Source organism: Mercurialis annua, linkage group LG5 (genome assembly GCF_937616625.2).
Source record: "Mercurialis annua linkage group LG5, ddMerAnnu1.2, whole genome shotgun sequence".
Classification (NCBI taxonomy): domain Eukaryota; kingdom Viridiplantae; phylum Streptophyta; class Magnoliopsida; order Malpighiales; family Euphorbiaceae; genus Mercurialis; species Mercurialis annua.
The window spans coordinates 48,990,688-49,013,611 of record NC_065574.1 but is presented as its reverse complement, the minus strand read 5'-3'; the positions used below and the strand labels follow the sequence as shown (position 1 = coordinate 49,013,611).

Here is a 22,924-nt window from a genome sequence, read left to right as displayed (position 1 = left end):
CTTTCAAATTGGAAATATATATATATATATATATATATATATATATATATATATATATATATATATATATATATATATATATATATTAAAAATTAAAAAGTTAAGTCGTAATTAATAAGAACTGTAAAGATTTGGATTAAAAAAATAGTTTGGCAAACCATTTATTAAGAGAAATAAACCTTACATTCTCTAAATACCATATAAATTATGAGTTTTTGTTTTTCTTTCAATGCACCAAGTAGATAATAATTCAGATATTCGAAAGTCACTAAAATTGGAATGATGAATAAACATTTGAGGAAATTATATATATTGCAAAAAATATTAACAAAATTTACATTTTTTACAATCCATTCATTTCAATTATAGTATTTGGTAAGGAAATCATAATGTGCCTTTTGTTTCTTCGCAAGAAAGGTATCGAATGTTTCATGCTTTCAATGCCTTTAACTATAGTAATATGTACTTTCCTTTCTGATTAATTAATTCTTTATTATATTCTTCTTCAAACCTAAAGAATGCTAGTGTTTTACTATATAAATCTGCATCATTTTTTATGGAAATGTTCCGCGATTTCCGTCGATCGCATTGTCATTTTGTGTTTAAAACTGTTTGAGAAATTGTTAGAGCAATGTCAGAATTAGAGAGATGGGAAGTTGAGGTGTCCAACGAGCTCGAGAAGATGGAAGCAGATGCACAAATGGGGACGGAGAGGTGGCAAAGAAGCTCAATCTACAAAGTTCCGGCGAGCATTGCGGACACGAATAGGAAAGTTTATACGCCGCAAACGGTCTCATTCGGTCCTTATCACTACGGAAAACCGCATTTGATTCCGATGGAGGAACACAAGAGAAGAGCATTGCTCCATTTTCTTAAGAGGGCAAATAAGCCATTGAAGTTGTTTGTGGGAGCTATAGCTGAAGAAATCCGATGTTTAAAAGACTCATATTACGATATTAATGAGCAATGGGAGCAAGATGATGGTAGATTTGTGCAGCTGATGATTCTTGATGGATGTTTTATGCTAGAATTTCTACGAGTTGCCAATAGCTTAATCAATGATTATGCTGGCGACGATCCGATTTTCGGCGATCGGGGGAGATATTCTATTATGCCATATATTAGGGTTGATATGTTGATGCTTGAAAATCAACTGCCACTTCTGGTTCTTCACAAATTGGTTGCAGTTCATTCTGGGAAACCGGTATGTATAAACGACATTGTAGACCTAATTAATTAAAAGCTTAACATATTTTTTTATCCACAACTATACTTCGTTAGTTGAATGGCTAATCCTCTGAAAAACCCTCACCTTTTAACCCCAATCCATTTGCGTCCTAACGTTGGAAAATCGCTAATTTTATTCAAATTGTATAAAATGAGGAAAATTACTGATTATAATGATTAAATAATTTAGTAGTTATAGGAAATCTATCTACTATCTACTATATATATATAAAGCAGGACATCTTCTCCCTTTGATTGACACTTGGCACTACCATATTCACTCTACATTTTTTTAAATGCTATATACTTTATATCTCTAATTAATGCTAACTCTAACTATATTGATTATATAATTCTAATTATTTATAACCTCCATCAAAGCTATAAATGTTGAAATTGTATTTTTTTTTATTAATTTTACTTTTACATACCATATCTATTTTTTTAGTTTTGGTAAATTTTAGGATAATTTTAACACACTGTTATAGAAAAAAAAACGTCTATACACACTGCCAATCAACATTTAATGACAAAATTGAATTACAAAACATTTTCAACTCCTAATTAAGTTATACATGAAAAATTACCTTCTTTTGAGGACATTTTACATAATTAAAAATGCTAATTACCGTTAAATAATTTTCAACACAAAATTAAGCTATACAAAGAAATATAATGAGCATTTATCAACATTTAGTGATTTTCAAAATTTTAACAAATGAAATTAATTAATTTAACGATTAAGGAAATTTTAGAATATTTTATATTTTTTCCTATGATTTGATACATTGACATTTGGCACATTTCTATTCGTCTTAAAAATATATTACTTTGATTTTTTTAATCATTATTCTCACAATTTAATAATTATACATTGTTTGATTGTTAATCTTTATTATAAATTGGTAGCTATGGAAATAAGAATCATATATATATATATATATATATATATATATATATATATATATATATATATATATACACACACACACACATTAATTGTCATGTTTTCTCTTTAAATTTTTGACTATAATTTTCCTTAAAAAGCATAATTAATTATTTCAATTGTATTTTTAAAAAACGTTACTAACTTGATTGCCAACATATCATTTAATGACATAATTATCAATCAAATTGACCTTTCCTTTACAAAGAAAGATCATAATTTAAAGCAGAATGTACTTTTTCCTTTTAGTTGGCATTTGACATTTCTATATTTATTCATACATTTACCTTCTACTTTTTCGGTTACTAATATAATTTTCCATAATATTCTGAATTAATGCATAATTTAAAGTAATAGTAATTACTTTTAGTAACAACCCAAATAAAATGAATTATCACAAATTCACATTTAAAAAAAGATCAAACGTCCGGCCAAAAAAAAAAATCAAACGCTTGATCTGATATAAAATTGGCTTATGCCCTCCACCAAATGCCAATAACTAACGTTGCCGATAATTTTCTATAAATATGGCTTTTAGCACTGCAGGGAGAAGATATAATCAGCCACATGGTTTGCTCACGGGAATTACTATAGATTACTATCGAAAATGTATGCGACATTTTCTTCCCTCGTGTTTACTTGAATTTTATTGATCAAGAATGGAGTTCTTTTGCTTTTTTATAGACTTTTTTCGAACGTTTTTATTTGTGTATAACTCTTTGGTCATTTAGAATCTCCTTATAATTTTGCTAAAAACTCATTTTTTTAATGTCTCTGCTAATTGCTAATAATTTTCATTTTCTTGATTTTGATAATATTTTTTTATGTAGGTGCAATGGCTAAAAGAGAAAAAAAAAAGGGAAGAAGATAAAGAAATAAACACATAAGATATTCAAATAAGGTATTTTTATTTTTTAGATATTTTTTTATTTCTTCTTTTATTCACTACAAAAGAATTCGAATTTTTACATACAATTTGTTATTTATTTTGCTCTCTAAATTTGTTAGTATAATTGAATCTAAAGGTTGTGATGAGTTTAATTTTTGATGAAACAGATGAGGTATATCTTGATGATCATCAAATTTTTACTAGGGAATCTCTATGAATCGAAAGAATTTTAATTCATTGTTAATATATATTGTATTTGATTACAGGTGATGACAAATGAAATTGTACATGAACTATACAAATAAACACAATTTGATGATCATGAACATTAATTATGATATCTTAAGATGTTTAGCCTTTTCTTCTAATACATATTGTATGAGAAACTAAATTTTGATAAATAAATAGAGGCTATACATATTTCCCATTTTTCCTCTTAAATCCTGCAGGTTCGTTGGTTCTTTACTTATTTCATATTAATTTTGGAGTTTGTATTGTATGGGTGTTTACATATGTATTTAAAGTTTCTAATTATCATAAAACTACTTCATTTGATAATCAATCTTGCTTATTTAATTATTCTTATTTTTGCATTAAAAATCCTATCACTGAACTTAGTAGACTTTTAAATTTTTTATTTTTATTGAGATTAAAGAATATATTTTAGCCATTGTTTCAATTTGAATTACGGGAATTATTCTTTTAAAAAAGTTGTTTTTTTTTATTTCACAGCTGAAAAAACCGACATTCTAACATGTTATTGAGATAATGGTCCAGATTTCGTCGCTATTCCTACGCTTGCTGGTAACTCGCATACATATAAGTTTTTAGCTTCAAGAATAATTTCATGAATTGGATCTAGACGACTAAGGTGGATATACCTCATATATTAGGATACTTTTAATATTAATAGTCAATATAAAAAATGTCTTGGGATTTAGTGTTGAATATTTTTACTGTTTTTTTTTGTTTGGATTGTAATTTTATTGTTTGGATGTTATATTATCATATTGGAGATAATTACATTTGAAGTAATATTTTTAATGGTGTGAACGACTGAACGGTTCTGTTTGATTTTATGAAATTTAAAATCAAACCATGATAAAACAAAAATCAAACTATATTAAATTTATTATTTTTATTTTCTTGGTTTTGATGTATGAAAAATTAAAGATATATAGAATATCATATTTTTGTTTGTAGCAATATATAACTATCACATACATATATCTTATTATTTAAAAATAAAAAACCATTTAATTAAATTTCATAAAATCCAGTAAGATAGTTTATATAGCATAAAATACAAGATATGAACATTTACATCGAAATTAACACATATTTAATAATCTATATTAAATTATAAACTCTTCAAAATTTCAAATTTATGACATTAATTATAATATACAGTTCTTTAAAAATTAAAAGGTAGGGAATTATGAAATAATGACAGGTAATAGAAAAGAAATCAATTTCTTTCAATATATGCAAATGAAGAACTATTCATTATATAAGTGCTATATTTTTTAATGGCTATAGTTTTCAATTGTTTTTATTCATGTGCATGAAAAAATCTCCTTTCATATTATTATTTTTGTTTAGATTGAAAATAGTATGAAATATTCAAATATTATATATTTATATATATTATTTTAAATTTTTTTAATTATTATTGAAAGTATCTTTATCAACCAAAATTCTTATAAAAATTAAATAGAAAATAAAATTAGTAACACGTATTTTTTAATAAAAATCGTGCAACGCACGGGCAAACGCTAGTATATATATAAAGCAGGACATTTTCTCCCTTTGATTGACATGTGGCATTCTCTAATTAATCTTCTATTTTTCTTTTTTCTTCAATATTTTTATTACCATTTAACATTTATGATTATAACTTTCCTAAACAAAAACGTATTTGACTCCTTAATTGTCATGTTTACTCTTAAATTTTTGATTATATTTTTCTAAGAAAGCTAATTAATTAGTTCAATTTTATACTATAAATGTACCTAATATAACTTTCCTTTGTAAATAACTTCCTTTTACAAAGACAATACATCCAATTTTAGTATAATTGAGAAATTAAATAAAATAATTTTTTAGAGAAACATTTCAATATATGGATTCAATAAATTAAACAACCTTCTAATATTTCCCATCTAGCATTACAATGGTAAAGGTAACAAAATTATAACACTAAATGCATTAGATTTTGAAATATTAATTTATCATTTTTTATTTTATTTTTTTTAGAAATAACTTCACTAAAAAATCTGAAACCAAAATTTTAATTCAGTGACAATTTTGGGTCAAATGTTTCCAAGATTCAATAGTGCAAGTGGTGTAATTTTTAATCTTTAAATCCTTCTATTTAATATTAGCGCTTTGCTAAATTATTCATAAAATGAAACTGTAAACATAATGATTAATGACTTTTTATTTTATTTTTAGTAATAAGGCACTGATTGGGTTAATTATAGGAGTAATTGACAATTTAAAATTCAAAAAAGTAACCTTCTCATTTACTCTTCAAATCAAATTTATTATCATAAACTGAAAAGAGATTAAATGTTTAATCTGAAATTGGTTTATGCCCCCACCAAAAGCCAATAACTATCATTGCCAGTAATCTTCTATAAAACCCTTAAGAAGAAGATATGATCCGCCACAAAACAAACTCTATGTTTTGCTCATGGAAATTATTTTACTACCAATGATTATTTGAGATATTTTATTTATTAAGGTTGGAATTCTTTTGCTCTCTCTTTTTAAATATTTTTTTAGTATTCTTATTCTTATCCGTCTGGTTATTTAGAATCTTTTTAATTTGATTTTATTAAAATATATTTTTAAATATCTTTATTTACTATTGCAGGAGCACTTTTATTCATTCATATAAATGTATTTGGCTAATTAGGTACAAGGTGATTCTAAAAATTATTGTTATGTCATTACCATTTTTTATTTTTATTTTCTATTTATCTTGATTTTTCTATTATATTTTAGTTTTTACTTGATATAATAGTGTTATTATCAGGATTTGACTCCAAAATCCGAAAAGCGACAATAACAAACTAAATTGATTATTAATTATTTTTATTTTTTTCTTTTGAATGTCAAATGGCACTCCATAACAATCTAATATGATATATCTACTATATATATATAAAGCAGGACGTTTTTTCCCATGGATTGAGAAATCGACACTTGGCAATATGTGATTGGTTCTCACCTTTTTCTTCTTAAAAATTCTTTCATTTGTCAAAATTAATTGACCAATAATCTACTTAAAAGAAATATTATTTTAATTGCTTTGATTACAATTTATAGACTTTCCTTTTCCATTTCTTTATTGGTAAAAATTTAAATTTGACAATAAATATAACAAGAAGGATTTTCCTTTCTTTGATCTATATTTTTTTTTTTGGAAACGAGGACTCACTCTATTGAGCCGAAACTCAATATCTATATTTATAAAATACTACAATAAAAAAAAATATTAAAATACTAATTATATTTTTATTTATGATTTTTTATCTCCTACTAAAAATAATTTGCTGAGACAAATTGAATTACAAAAAGTTTTTTTAATAAATTTACTAATTTGTAGTAGTAATATATTAATACTTAAAAATTTATAGTTATAATTTTATTTATTTATATTTGGTAAAGAAAATTATTTTTATATTTTTCCTTTTATTAACATTACACTAGCTAATAGTTAAGTAATTGTGATTTTTTTACCTTACACTAATTATTTTACCGATCTATTTTTAATAATTTTATTGATATGAAATTTCAATTTTCATTACATTAGATAAAAAAATTTATCATATTTTCTATAAACCTTACTTACATGACTTCTTATTTTTGGTAACTTATTCTCATATCATTTTTTGGTAATATTACACTATTTTAGTTAATGATTAATAATTCATTTGATTTGATTTGATTATCATTTACTCCTATAAATGCTAATTGCTAATGAGTAACGGTTTTTATATATAAATGCTAATTGCTAATGAGTAACGGTTTTTGTATATAAATGCTAATTGCTAATGAATATATATTAATGTTAAAAATCTTTTGATTTGCTCATAAATCCCTATTATATATACTCATATTTTTATTTTTCTTCAATCTCAAAAGCTACTAACTTCTCAGGTAAATATGTTATTTTTCTCTTATTTACTATAAAGTTTGTTCTTTAGTTGTTGGTGTTTTCTATTGTTCAAATGTTTTGTGTTAATTAACAATTTTATGTAGGTGTTGAGAAGACTATTCTCATGATAGAGAATAAAAATCATAAGGTTTTATAATCATTTTTTTTTGTATTCTAATTTATTTTCTTTAATTCACATCTCACACTATAACAATTATTCTCATATTTGATTTAATATTTTTAAAATTAATATTATAAGATTTGAATGGTTGTTAATCTCTTTTTCTTTGGTTGATACTTGATACTCTCACAATCATTTTTATATTTTTTATATTTTTTTAATCAATATGATAAAACTTAATTGATTTTTTAATCAACTTTTGAAACATTTTTTTTTTTTTAAATAGCTATAAGCCTACACCATTTTTTTTAATTTAAATGGCAAAGTTAATGAATTCAATGTATTTGTTGCTTTATTAATCAAATTTGGTTATAATTTTTCCTTCAAGATTGCTACAATAATTTTAATTAGTATGGTAAATTAATGAATTGTAGTTTTAATTAGTTTTTTGATTTAATTTGGTAACATTTTTATCTTAAAATTGTTGCATTGGTCAATTCATAATAAAGTCCTTGGTTTGTTAATCTAATTGGTAAAATTACTTGTAATACCCCGTACTTTTAAAAATACCAAGTAAGATGCCACGAGGCATAAGTGCGATAATTTAATCAATGACATCAGAATAATGTTCGAGAAATAAGAATTTAGATCGAAGCGGGTCAATTAAAACTTATTGTAAAATAATAATTTAAGTGGAGATTATTAATTGATAAATTGGATTTTAGCGGGACTAAAGAAAGGTCAAAAAAATAAAATAAAATAAATGGTAAGTCCCGAATTAATAAATTTTACGATAAAGTTCGTAAAATAAATTTGTGGAGCAAAGATCAAATTTTGCACAGTTTGGACGAAAATAATTTTGTAAGCGGAATTTCGCTATTCGGAAAGAAAGAAAAATGCTAAGTAAGTAAATTGGAAAGCCGAGCTAATAACTTTCACGCCAAGATCCGTGAAATGTTAATAATAAATTATCGTCAAGCTTTTATAAATTTACGAAACCGTTTTAAAATTGGACGCGACATTAGTTAAGGAATTGGACTATATTGCAAGGGAAGTTTGATGAGTTAAAGTGGCACTTTTGCCCACTAAATGACCCCCTATGTAAGGACACTTGAATCATCATCTTCTTCATTTTACTTAATAGCCAAAGAAAACCAAAAACCCCATTTTTCTTTATAAATGGCCGAACCCTACTTTCCCTCTACACAACTCACCAATTCTCAACCAAAGTCTATAATTTTGGAGGCAAAACAATCACAAGTTAAGGGAGATTAAGGTGTTAAGCTATGGTTTTGGAGCTTTGACTTAGAGTTTTGATGGTGAATTTTGGAGGAGTTCACTTCGGCCAAGGGCATAATTGATAAAACTCAAGGTAATTTCTGGAATTCTATAAATTATGGAGGTTTTGGTAATTGTTGCTGAAGTTTGGATTGAGTTTTGTTAAAATTTGATGTATATATAAACTGTTTTTGATGTTGTTAAGGAGTGAAGTTTGAGCTGCGATTTAGGTGTTTTAAAGTCAGTTTTATTGTCGGAAAAATAGTCGGATGTGAAGTCGGTATGTCGGACTATGACGTGGAGGTGATGGTTCTGCTCCGGTGAGCGGAACCACCCTGCTCCGGTGATCAGAACAGGCCTGCTCACCAGAGCAGGGCTGCTGCAACTCTGCTGGGCAGATTCTGCCCAGCAGCAGGTCAGCTAGGGGGGCTGTTTTGGCAGCCCCCAGCCGCTCATACGTACGTCAAAATTTATTCGGTCCTCAACGGAAGTTGTAGTCGGGGTGATTGACTATAGGAACGCATAATTTGTTTGGTGTTTGGAAGTTTTTAAGTACGTCGTTTATTAGGTCAAAGTTGACTAGTTAGTCACTTTGAAAAATATTAAATTTAAGGAAAAAGGCAAATAAAATAAATTGTATAGTCGGAATTGTTTAAATGATAATTATCAAGGTTAAAAAGGATATCGGCTTCGGAAAAGTTGGATTAAAAATTAGTTAGACGCATTTATAGTTAAGTGCAAATTATGAGTTAAATAAAAATGAGTTAAAACATGTTTAAGGAGCAAACTTTGAAATAAGATTATGAGCTAACAGAATATCGGATTGAGTCGGTTTTGGTGTCGTTTTGTTTGTGATAATATAGAGAATGAAAGTGCGGAATAGATGCTGTCATAACAGTGGCAGAATAACAGCAGAATTGGCTGCAAATACAGCAGCCCATAAGGCTAAATTCTGCAGTCCATAAAACCAGTCCGGGGTAGCAACTTCTGAACTAGTTTCCGACACTTCCGAGCGCTATTTTCAAACCAATGTCTAAATGAGTATTGTAGACTACATTCCAAACTTTAGGAACGTCATTTCTATTTAGAGTTTGGACCACTCTAAGTAAAAGTTTTAATAGCTCAAAGTTGGTCGAAAAATACGAATTAAAAAGGGAAGATTAAGGAGCTAACTTTGAGCTAAATTTTGGAAACTTTAAAGACGTCGAATGAAGTTTGAGTCTAAATAAATTTCGTAGACGATGTTGCGGACTATGGAAATGTCCAATTTAGTTTGAGTACGGGCTATTTTAAATAAGCGGTTTCGATAGCCAAAGTTGGCTAGAAACCCAATTTTTGGATAAGTAATTCTAGTTAGATTTTTATTAATTAGTGCAATTATCAAATTTTCGTAGACCCGGCGAGAGATTACTAAGGGGACTCAGAACGTGACGAACGCTATACCGCTTTGTTAATTCTCAAAGATTATGGATAGCAAGTGGTGAGTTTACAATTTACTTTTGTGTGTTATTAATAAAAGCTATTTATTTTATTATCATTAGTATTAATGCATCGCATAAAGCATTATTATTCATAATGATTATTATTTCCTATTGAATGTTTATTTCTTATAAAATAAAACTAGTATATTGATCCGAGGAAACGAGCTACCTATTGGGCGTCAATAGGCTGTGTGATCACCAGTGTCCGGTCAGTCATAGAATTAGCGTTAATAGATGTTGGTATCTAAAAATGTTTGGTATGAGCTCATTATATGATGATTATGTTTTGGAATGAGGAGGATTATGTTTGGTAGATACGAGGTAACTCGGTCGAACTATCTCGGGACCCGTATCTAGTGAGTAACTCGGTTGAACTATCTCGGGACTCACACCTTGGGATTAAGCGGTGACATGATGTAACTCGGTTGAACTATCTCGGGACTATGTCACGTGGTAACGAGTAACTCGGTTGAACTATCTCGGGACCGTACCATTTGGATTAAAATGATTCGACATAATATGAACGGATATAGTATGAGTAGGATATTTATAGGAAATAGTATTAGTTTAAGATTAAGGTTTCGATCGGATCTAATACTTGATATATATTATGTTCTTTTATATATGTTTTATTTTTAAATGCGATGTTATTTTATATAACACCATTAGTAACGTGTAAACTCACTCAGCGTTGTCTGACCCCCCAACAGTGTTTTATTTCAGGTGATAGTATTTGAAGAGATGGACTTCCATTCTTGTTCCGGAAGTCTACAACATATAAAGTATGTATTGAAGTACGCTTCAAATCGTAGCGCTGCAGTAGTCAGTAGATGTCAGTCTAGATTTGATTGTTTGTACCGAACGAGATCCAGCTGTTAACTCTGATTTTATAAAATATATATATACGATTTATAAAACTATGTTTTTACCCGTTTGATATTTCACCAATTGTCTATAAATGAAATTGGTATAAAATTGTTTGGTTCGGAACAAGGCAATGCTGAGTTATGTTATCGCAGAGTAAGACCTTGGTTCATATCGATTATGTATCGGTTTTCAAAGAACGTTTTCGACGCATATGAAATATTGTTTTACGATGTTTTTCCCGAAAACGTTTTGTGCATAACTTTGTGTTTGATTGCGAAAAAAATTTACTCGTTTTTTTAGGCTTGCTACGGGTTCCGGAGCAACCACTCCCGTTCCCTAGCGCCGGTCTCGGCCCTCGATTTCGGGTCGTGACAAAGGTGGTATCAGAGCAGTTGGTCCAGGATATCACTGCTTTGTGTGTCAGTCTACCTAGGAACTACTGCAGCACGTAAGATTCGAGTCATGTCTTTGATCGGTTTTCGTCTGATTTTAAAACTTTCAACTCTCCTCTCTAGGATGCGAGTCTGTTAGGACGTTCAATAGGATTGTTTGACGAGAAACGCATGCGTAGATATTCCGTTTATGCCTAGATATTCGGCTTATGTTTAGATGCTTCGCTTAAGCGTTGATATGCCGCTTTCGCGCTCAGGTTTGATACTTAGATATATGTTTGGCATCTTAGTATGACATAATCATGTTGCAATTGTTGTAAGTTATGACATGCGAACTGGATAAACAGTATTTCTACGACTCGATGACAAACCTAGTGTATTAAGCATTGTGCGATATGGACATGCTATCGAAGTTCTACGATGAAGACACCAAGGGATGATTGATAGAAAGGCGTGGGTCCAAGGAAGTGGAAGAACCTTAAAGTTACAGAGTCTAAGGTCTGGAGAACTTACAAAACTAAAGATTTATAACTCGTTCAAAGTTATTTGTTTAAACGGTTTTATAAGTATAATTGTGCCTAGACCCAAGATAGAATTGCATTACTGCCACGACATAACTAGAATTGCATCACTACATACATGAATACATGCATCAATAGGACATGCATCATATGCATTTTACTCAGACGAGAGGTAAGTTGTGGCAACTCTTTGGGGATGAGAGATGTCATCACCCTAGGGCACAATTATGCTAATGTTTAAAAGATTTAAATATGATTTTCGAAAAAGGGCCCTTTCCTTTGAATTTCAAGGATGATTGAATTATGATTTAAAGAGATTTGTTTTAATGTAAGTATACCTAGACTGGAACTCTGTAACGAAGGTGAAATGTTTGCTATCAAGCTACAAGCAACTCTCGAAGACACAACGAACGTGTATAAGAGCGTGTAGGAGTTACATTTTGAAAAGGCACGAAGCTAGCCAAAGTTCCACAATCCATTACGGGATTAGAAGAACAAGGTGACACAAGTAGTAAAGTGAAATAGATTGAACGATGAATTAGGATGCACCTATTTTTAAACGAGGTGATTAGAGAATCATGCTACAAAACAATAGAAGTATGAAAGGTGATAGTTGAACATAGAAATCGATCCATAGCTTAAACATTAGAGATAGAAGGTAATCTCTACGAATGGATGATGCGAATTTTACGCGATATCATAAGATCGTTAAGTCTAGTAAAACTAAAATATCTTTTGATTGAACCGTTGGAACGATTCAAATTCGGAGTATGACATTCCTAAAATGGTTATTTAGGAGCTAACTGTTGCGATCGTCGAACTGAAAACTAAGCGGCAGTTTTCATATGAACGTTGACAGTAGGTTTATATACATGATCAATCTAAAGGATGAATTGTGAAAGTCTAAAGTATATAAGGATTACGAACATAAGATACATATAAGATATATATGGTGTGAAAAACATGATTAATGAAGTTAAATGATGGATTCCATAAATTGTATGCTAAGAAGTTGTAAGACTAGGCAGCATGTTTTACAGTTAAGACATTCTGACCTACATATTAAAGGACAAGTATACGTACGAGGAACATATACAAGTATAAGATTATAAGATCTGCATATGAATGACATAGAGCAAGAAGCTTAGTACGAAAACTATGAAAGGTTTTCGATGATCTTTAAACGGGAATGTAAGCGATGATTACCAGGATGTAAGATACACGAGATGGCGAAGATCATGTCAAGGATATAAAGTTTAAAGGTTCATAAGTTGAAATCAATGAAGGAGTTAGAATAAATTAATGTTTGAGATATGTAACGTGTTAAGGACGAAGGTATTTAGATAAGAACTTAATAAAAGAGAGGGAATACCTTAATATAAGCAAGCATTACATAAAGGAAAGTTAAGTTACTTTAAGATTTAAAGAAAAAGAAAGCTATAGGAATCAATGAGGACACAAAGACCCTAATTGAGGAAAACTACGATGGATTAAGTATGGGGGTAAGGGAAAACCGCTCTTTGGATGCAAAAGAAAAAGTAAATGCCAAAGATACCTACTGATGAAGTAAAGAAGGAGAAGAAAATTAATAGTTAGAGTTCTGACACTGAGAATGAAGTTGTGGTATAAAGACATCGTGCCAATAGACGACATAATTAGTTTGACGTTGTGTAACCTCAACGTAATAGGTACATCGATTGTATCTAAATTGTACATCAAAGGATGACAAAAATTTATTCTTGGATTGTTGGTAAAAGTTGTTAAGGGTTCATAAAGGATTTGGATAAGAAGAACGGACACGAGGAACGTTAATGATTGATGCTTCAACTTTTGAGAAGTTGACGGAACAAGATTAAACTGTCTAATGACAATGATGTTTAATTTAAGATCTGGGAAGTCTCAAGAGGCGTCTGGACAGGTCGAGACGATTATATAAGGACGTAACCATTACAAGGAAAGAAATCAATGAAGTCTTAAATTATGGAAAATATTACAAAGGTCAAATATAAGATTTGACATGGATTTTGCACGAGAAATCAAGAAGTTTTAAAGGAATGCGATAGTGGAAGATTAGGATTAGTCTTAATGACATAATAAAGGTCAGTGTTGGATGCATCACATAAGTATTAGCGAATATTAATGCATTGGGTATTGAGGTGATCCAAGGAAAATCACGTTTAAGATTGTCACTGGAGGTGCAACAATGTAAAATGGAATGACAGACAGCGACAAAGAAGTAAATGATTAAGGAAATAAACAAAAGTATATGTTATAAGTTGCGAAAGTTATGAGAAAGGTAGTACTGATGAATGGAACTACGATGTACGAAGTGGAGTAATGCGTTACGATAAGGATAAATTGTGAGTAAAAGTATGTGTAAAAAGTTGGATTATAAAGAAACTACAAGGAAGAAATGAAGAATGATAATAGAAGTCTAAAGATGTTACTTCTACAATTCCAAATATAGGTCATCTATGAATCTATAACCCAACGTAGAATGACTTTTATGAAGGAGGTATATCGAAAAAAAGAAGTAAAGTATCTATCAAGCATGAGAACCAAAAGGATAATCAAGTTTAATTAATTAAACTTGATGCATACGAAAATTATGGGACTTTATAAGGACTCGAAGAAAAGTTACTTGGGAAACTTCAGCGTAGTAGTTTTAACGAACAATATAGCAATATAACAGCGCGAAGAATAAGATCAAATACAGAAAAGTGTCATTAGATGAAGAATATCTAATGAAAACAATAAGACACTAAGGTAAAGAGAACACTGGTAGCTATTAACAAAAATAGACTACTAAACTAACCCGCAACTTGGAAGTATGAAATACAGTCTTAAGGAAGGAAAAAGTGATACCAGTCCGATAAATAGAAATGGAATTAAAGGATCGACAAATGAGATATACCATGGAAGATGGACCCGAAACAAATCAAATAATTCCAAGAGTGCACTCAACTTCATGAGAAAACCATGAAGTATGATTAAGAAATATTAAGTTAAACTTTACGCGTTTAGGAGAACGTGTACGAATAACGTAGAAGGGGGCAGACACTACGAAGAGATTGGCATGGTTTAAGGATGACCACTTCGATAAAGACATAGACATATATATGGAACAATTTTGAGAGAAACTCGACTCATGATACAAGATCATGATGTTAACAAGTTAACGAAGCAAAGTTAACAATACATAACAAGGACATAATACCTTTTTAATCTACAACCAACTAGAGTAAAGTTAAGTATCAGAAGAAGGAAAGTATTGATAAAATAATGGACATAAAGTCAAGGTTAGTAAAACTACAGGTGAAGCAATTACTTTGGATAAGTAATTTGAGTAATGGAAAATTCAAAAAAACTTTGCCAACAGCAAGTAAGTGGAAAATCACCAAGGAATTGACAATGTGAAAAGTTTCAAGACAACAATGATTGTAAATGTGAAAGTGTATTATGCTTAAAAAGGTAAAGTATAAGAAGCAAGAATTTAAGTCTTAACAAGGAGGAATAAGAACTGTTAAGAAGTGTAATACTTGATGGATAAGAGTATTACTATAATTATGAAAATTCGAGGACGAATTTTTATAAGGGGGGAAGAATGTAATACCCCGTACTTTTAAAAATACCAAGTAAGATGCCACGAGGCATAAGTGCGATAATTTAATCAATGACATCAGAATAATGTTCGAGAAATAAGAATTTAGATCGAAGCGGGTCAATTAAAACTTATTGTAAAATAATAATTTAAGTGGAGATTATTAATTGATAAATTGGATTTTAGCGGGACTAAAGAAAGGTCAAAAAAATAAAATAAAATAAATGGTAAGTCCCGAATTAATAAATTTTACGATAAAGTTCGTAAAATAAATTTGTGGAGCAAAGATCAAATTTTGCACAGTTTGGACGAAAATAATTTTGTAAGCGGAATTTCGCTATTCGGAAAGAAAGAAAAATGCTAAGTAAGTAAATTGGAAAGCCGAGCTAATAACTTTCACGCCAAGATCCGTGAAATGTTAATAATAAATTATCGTCAAGCTTTTATAAATTTACGAAACCGTTTTAAAATTGGACGCGACATTAGTTAAGGAATTGGACTATATTGCAAGGGAAGTTTGATGAGTTAAAGTGGCACTTTTGCCCACTAAATGACCCCCTATGTAAGGACACTTGAATCATCATCTTCTTCATTTTACTTAATAGCCAAAGAAAACCAAAAACCCCATTTTTCTTTATAAATGGCCGAACCCTACTTTCCCTCTACACAACTCACCAATTCTCAACCAAAGTCTATAATTTTGGAGGCAAAACAATCACAAGTTAAGGGAGATTAAGGTGTTAAGCTATGGTTTTGGAGCTTTGACTTAGAGTTTTGATGGTGAATTTTGGAGGAGTTCACTTCGGCCAAGGGCATAATTGATAAAACTCAAGGTAATTTCTGGAATTCTATAAATTATGGAGGTTTTGGTAATTGTTGCTGAAGTTTGGATTGAGTTTTGTTAAAATTTGATGTATATATAAACTGTTTTTGATGTTGTTAAGGAGTGAAGTTTGAGCTGCGATTTAGGTGTTTTAAAGTCAGTTTTATTGTCGGAAAAATAGTCGGATGTGAAGTCGGTATGTCGGACTATGACGTGGAGGTGATGGTTCTGCTCCGGTGAGCGGAACCACCCTGCTCCGGTGATCAGAACAGGCCTGCTCACCAGAGCAGGGCTGCTGCAACTCTGCTGGGCAGATTCTGCCCAGCAGCAGGTCAGCTAGGGGGGCTGTTTTGGCAGCCCCCAGCCGCTCATACGTACGTCAAAATTTATTCGGTCCTCAACGGAAGTTGTAGTCGGGGTGATTGACTATAGGAACGCATAATTTGTTTGGTGTTTGGAAGTTTTTAAGTACGTCGTTTATTAGGTCAAAGTTGACTAGTTAGTCACTTTGAAAAATATTAAATTTAAGGAAAAAGGCAAATAAAATAAATTGTATAGTCGGAATTGTTTAAATGATAATTATCAAGGTTAAAAAGGATATCGGCTTCGGAAAAGTTGGATTAAAAATTAGTTAGACGCATTTATAGTTAAGTGCAAATTATGAGTTAAATAAAAATGAGTTAAAACATGTTTAAGGAGCAAACTTTGAAATAAGATTATGAGCTAACAGAATATCGGATTGAGTCGGTTTTGGTGTCGTTTTGTTTGTGATAATATAGAGAATGAAAGTGCGGAATAGATGCTGTCATAACAGTGGCAGAATAACAGCAGAATTGGCTGCAAATACAGCAGCCCATAAGGCTAAATTCTGCAGTCCATAAAACCAGTCCGGGGTAGCAACTTCTGAACTAGTTTCCGACACTTCCGAGCGCTATTTTCAAACCAATGTCTAAATGAGTATTGTAGACTACATTCCAAACTTTAGGAACGTCATTTCTATTTAGAGTTTGGACCACTCTAAGTAAAAGTTTTAATAGCTCAAAGTTGGTCGAAAAATACGAATTAAAAAGGGAAGATTAAGGAGCTAACTTTGAGCTAAATTTTGGAAACTTTAAAGACGTCGAATGAAGTTTGAGTCTAAATAAATTTCGTAGACGATGTTGCGGACTATGGAAATGTCCAATTTAGTTTGAGTACGGGCTATTTTAAATAAGCGGTTTCGATAGCCAAAGTTGGCTAGAAACCCAATTTTTGGATAAGTAATTCTAGTTAGATTTTTATTAATTAGTGCAATTATCAAATTTTCGTAGACCCGGCGAGAGATTACTAAGGGGACTCAGAACGTGACGAACGCTATACCGCTTTGTTAATTCTCAAAGATTATGGATAGCAAGTGGTGAGTTTACAATTTACTTTTGTGTGTTATTAATAAAAGCTATTTATTTTATTATCATTAGTATTAATGCATCGCATAAAGCATTATTATTCATAATGATTATTATTTCCTATTGAATGTTTATTTCTTATAAAATAAAACTAGTATATTGATCCGAGGAAACGAGCTACCTATTGGGCGTCAATAGGCTGTGTGATCACCAGTGTCCGGTCAGTCATAGAATTAGCGTTAATAGATGTTGGTATCTAAAAATGTTTGGTATGAGCTCATTATATGATGATTATGTTTTGGAATGAGGAGGATTATGTTTGGTAGATACGAGGTAACTCGGTCGAACTATCTCGGGACCCGTATCTAGTGAGTAACTCGGTTGAACTATCTCGGGACTCACACCTTGGGATTAAGCGGTGACATGATGTAACTCGGTTGAACTATCTCGGGACTATGTCACGTGGTAACGAGTAACTCGGTTGAACTATCTCGGGACCGTACCATTTGGATTAAAATGATTCGACATAATATGAACGGATATAGTATGAGTAGGATATTTATAGGAAATAGTATTAGTTTAAGATTAAGGTTTCGATCGGATCTAATACTTGATATATATTATGTTCTTTTATATATGTTTTATTTTTAAATGCGATGTTATTTTATATAACACCATTAGTAACGTGTAAACTCACTCAGCGTTGTCTGACCCCCCAACAGTGTTTTATTTCAGGTGATAGTATTTGAAGAGATGGACTTCCATTCTTGTTCCGGAAGTCTACAACATATAAAGTATGTATTGAAGTACGCTTCAAATCGTAGCGCTGCAGTAGTCAGTAGATGTCAGTCTAGATTTGATTGTTTGTACCGAACGAGATCCAGCTGTTAACTCTGATTTTATAAAATATATATATACGATTTATAAAACTATGTTTTTACCCGTTTGATATTTCACCAATTGTCTATGAATGAAATTGGTATAAAATTGTTTGGTTCGGAACAAGGCAATGCTGAGTTATGTTATCGCAGAGTAAGACCTTGGTTCATATCGATTATGTATCGGTTTTCAAAGAACGTTTTCGACGCATATGAAATATTGTTTTACGATGTTTTTCCCGAAAACGTTTTGTGCATAACTTTGTGTTTGATTGCGAAAAAAATTTACTCGTTTTTTTAGGCTTGCTACGGGTTCCGGAGCAACCACTCCCGTTCCCTAGCGCCGGTCTCGGCCCTCGATTTCGGGTCGTGACATTACTAACATTATTTTATTTATTTTTTTGTTTTATTAATATTATTATTATTATTATATTAATTAATAGGTAAGATTGGAAATGTAGAATTAATAACAAAATAAATATTTTAAATTTGGTAATAAATAATAATTTAAAGCTCTTTAATAGTTTCTCTAATTAATACTAAATAGTTTAGTTACAAAATTAATAATAAATATTATCATATTATTATATTAAATTAACCAATTATATTACACAATAATGTTTTTTGTATATATGTTAAAGGAAATATGATTAAAATTTAAAAGTAGAAAAAAATTACAAAAGGCATCAACCAATTAACAAAATTAAAGAAAATTACACTCATTAACTTTCACAGTTATAATCATAACCACACTCATATTCATTTATTTTAAATTTTTATATTATTTTTTGATTGACATGATAATATGTAATTTGTTTTTTAAATTTTTTATTTGGTTATCTTTGCAGCTTTAAATCCGAATAATATTTCTTTTAGCTTATATGTAAAGATATGCAAATTTAATTCATTAATTCATTGCTATCAAATTTGGTAACAATTTTTTTAATTTATAATAATATTTATTTTTAATTGGTATGGTAAAAAAAGTAATTTGGTTACCTTTTTAGTTTTAAATTTGAATAACTTTTGTTTAGCTTATATTAACTGATTGTTAATTAAATTTGATAACAACGTTTTTTTAATTACAGTAAGTCAATAGTATTTATTTTTAATTGGTATGGTAAAGATAGTACTAATTTGATTACCTTTTTATGTTTAAATTTGAATAAAATTTTTTAGCTTACATGTTGTGATTTGCAAATTTAATCCATTAATTGATTGTTAATCAAATTCGTTAACAATATTTTTTTCTTAATTACAATAAATCAATTACTAATATTATTTTATCTAATTTTGCTAATATAATTAAACAATATTGATTGAGTGATAGAATTGGAAAGAAAAATTTGCTACAAAATGAATGTTTTTATTTTGATAAAAAATAACAATCTAACTAATACAAATGATATGTTAAATAGAATAAATCAGTTTTGCAATTAATTGGCACTTTCTAATTTTAATAGTATATATTTTGAATTGTCATACTACCTTATTTGATTTTACTAATATGATCAATTATATTATATTAATTAAATGTCAAGATGGGAATTAAGTTAAAATGGATTGTAGTTTTTTTGATAAAAACAATTCTGCTTGATTGGTTAATAAATATTAATAAGATTTGACTTCTGTATTGGTTATGAGTTACAAAAATTTAATCTTTATAAATGCGGCATTAAAATTATTAATATAAAACTTGAAACTTTTAATTTAAATAATATTTCATATATCTTTCAAAATAATTAAAATGAACATTAATTTGTCAAAATAAAACATAACGACCTATTAAAATTAAACAAATGTATACAATATCTGTTAGCTTATAAATAATCAAAAAATTATCCAAATTTTGATAAAAAAAAGGGAGTATCCAAATAAAAAATATAAACAAAGCTCTACTAATTATAATATTTTAATACATTAATAATTAAAAAAATCGTGCAACGCACGGGACTAAAGCTAGTATATAAAATAGTCAAACAATATTCATATTTTTGACGTTTTATTTGACTTCTAATGCACCTTGTATAATGATTAAATAATTCTAGTTTCATGATTAATAAAATGAAATCGATATTCTTTTCTAATTATCAAAATCAACTTTTGTTAAATTAAATAAAAATGAAAAATTGTAATTATTAGGAAGAATATTACACAGTAGTCAATAGAATGCGAATTCATTTTGTTTTTCTTATATCATGAAGGATGGAGAACTTATCAACAAGCTCATACTCAAATTTTGCTTTCCGGAATTTACGTCCGTACCACTTGGTAAATGCTTGCATGTACTAGATATTTATAGGAAGATACAAATTTTTGAGTTCGGAATAAAGAGAACAAATATAACTGGACGGTTAAGAACGAGGTACGAAAATACCGAAATCGACCTATCTGCAACAGATCTGAGCGATTCAGGAATTCGGTTTAAGAAGAGTAGAGAACGAAGCATAAGGAGCATTTCATTTCGCTCCGGAGTGTTAAAGCTTCCGGCCATGATATTTGATTTGCAAACAGAACAGTCGATGTTGAATCTCATGGCATTCGAATGGTCTCATTCGGGCATATCAATTGAAGTGACTGAGTACATCTTCTTTATGTACAATTTGATTCGGAGCGATAGAGATGTCGAGCTCTTACGCTCCTACGGTATCATCCAAAATTATATAGACAATGACAAGGATGTTGTTCAGCTCCTCAGCAGTCTCTCTAGGAATAGTATTATGTCCCCGGATAGTAACCTTTATGATGTTTGCCTTGAGGTAAACGAGTATTCCAAAAGGCCTTGGAACAAGTGTCGTGCCTATTTGATTCGTAACTACTTCAGAAATCCTTGGGCAGTTGTCAATCTTATAGCAGCAATTATTCTGTTTTTCCTCACATTTGCTCAGACTGTATTTACAATCTATCCTTACTACCACTCTAATGAACCTCGTCCACGCACTCCTTAAGAAGTTCACGATTCGTAGGTCTTCTACCTCCACGCGGCATTACTCTGTCAGATTTTCGCCCATTGCAGAAAACCACTGCTGCCTCCCATAGTTGAGTCAAAATTAGAGAAAACATGTTTTGGTTTGAATAAGCATAAAAGATTGTATATGCAAGTGTTCTTTTGTTTTGGTTAGTTTCTTTTTTTTTTCTTTTTCTTTTTTTTTTAATATTGGGGAGGGGAGGCGCTTGTGGGAGGATTTGAACCCACGACCTTGGCATTTGTTGCCCAGCGCTTATACCATTTGACTTACATCTCGTTGGTTAGTTAGTTTCTTAGGTAAAAAAAATCTTTGATACTTTCACTGAAAGAGTGATTTCGTTGTGTTTTTATTTTGTGAGAATATTTAAAAGTTTAAATTGAAGTCTACAAAATGTTGAATTCATATATTTAAATAATAATGTATTATTTCTATGATAAATAGACCTTCGCCTAATGACTTTTACCCTTTAGGTAGAATTGGCTTGCCTAGAAAAAACTGGTTTATGTCATTGAAGAGCCTATGGTATTAGACTGAGAGCACATTATAAGAGAATGAACTTAAATTTATCTATTTAAATGATAATTTATTATTTTTATGATAAATGTTAGAAAAGGAATTAGTTTTATTACGAGGCATACTTATTGAATCTCCAATTAGTTGAAAAATAATCCAATTTTATATACTATTTTCACAACATTAATTTTTTTCATTACATCTATCATCTAAAAATATTTATAAAAATAGGGGCCTATTTTTGACAAAATGGTGAAATTTCAAACCTTTACAATCGTTTTAAAATGGCCTAATGTCTTAAAAAAAAACCCCGACCTTTTAGCTCCTTTTCAATCATACCCTGACGTTGAAAATTTGTCAATTTTACCCTGTTTTGCATTTTTGTGTTTCAATTGTACCCTGAAAAATTAAATTAACGTCTTTTGCATTTGGAAATTTGTTTAAAATATTCTCCATGTCTCGCATATATTAATTGTATATTTTTAAAATTTATTTAAATTTAGTTAAATTAATTAAAAATTTAAATTAGTGTTAATTTGATTATGGTTTTTAGTTAGTTTTTAAAAATAAAGGACTTATTTGTACTTTTTTGAATAAAAAAGAATTTAATTTCATGTTTAGACTTAATTAATTGAATGATTTCATCATTTAAGTAAAAAAATTAACAAAAATTAAAATATTGGGGTACAATTGAAAACGGAAAATTCAAAAGTGGGTAAAATTGACAAATTTTTAACGTCGGGATGGAATTGAAAAAAAGTTTAAAGGTGAGGGTTTTTTGAGTGATTAGGCCTTTTAGAATCTATCCAAACCTTCAAAAACTAGTAAGTTTATTCCAATTTAACTGATTCGCTTAAAATCAATCGAA

General features: G+C 29.6%; 1 protein-coding gene and 2 long non-coding RNA genes across 6 annotated transcripts; all 3 read left to right on the top strand.

Annotated features, from left to right (window-relative positions):
- The first annotated feature begins 564 nt into the window (after window positions 1-564).
- LOC126682390 (UPF0481 protein At3g47200-like) lies at window positions 565-21,704 on the top strand. Its single transcript, XM_050378050.2, has 2 exons — window positions 565-1,204; window positions 20,779-21,704. Exons 1-2 carry the CDS (start codon window positions 632-634, stop codon window positions 21,520-21,522), a joined length of 1,317 nt encoding a protein of 438 aa, XP_050234007.1. The 5' UTR covers window positions 565-631; the 3' UTR covers window positions 21,523-21,704.
- On the top strand, window positions 2,573-3,991 carry LOC126682394 (uncharacterized). Of its 2 annotated transcripts, none has more exons than XR_008790865.1 (3): window positions 2,573-2,782; window positions 3,004-3,074; window positions 3,795-3,991. It is a non-coding gene; the product is annotated as an uncharacterized LOC126682394 (long non-coding RNA). The 2 variants fall into 2 exon arrangements; XR_007641447.1 differs by lacking the exon at window positions 3,795-3,991 and adding an exon at window positions 3,230-3,510.
- LOC126682392 (uncharacterized) lies at window positions 7,907-18,802 on the top strand. 3 transcript variants are annotated; one of them, XR_008790864.1, is made up of 4 exons: window positions 7,907-8,720; window positions 10,818-16,321; window positions 17,622-17,707; window positions 18,419-18,802. It is a non-coding gene; the product is annotated as an uncharacterized LOC126682392 (long non-coding RNA). The 3 variants fall into 3 exon arrangements; XR_007641445.2 differs by lacking the exon at window positions 17,622-17,707 and adding an exon at window positions 10,021-10,106; XR_007641444.2 differs by lacking the exon at window positions 17,622-17,707.
- Window positions 21,705-22,924: the final 1,220 nt, after the last annotated feature.

Excerpts from the sequence above, each read along its gene's own strand:
- LOC126682390 (XM_050378050.2), top strand. The coding sequence starts at position 632 with ATGTCAGAATTAGAGAGATGGGAAGTTGAGGTGTCCAACGAGCTCGAG. Across the intron at positions 1,205-20,778 it reads CAGTTCATTCTGGGAAACCG|GATGGAGAACTTATCAACAA; the intron begins GTATGTATAAAC and ends TATATCATGAAG.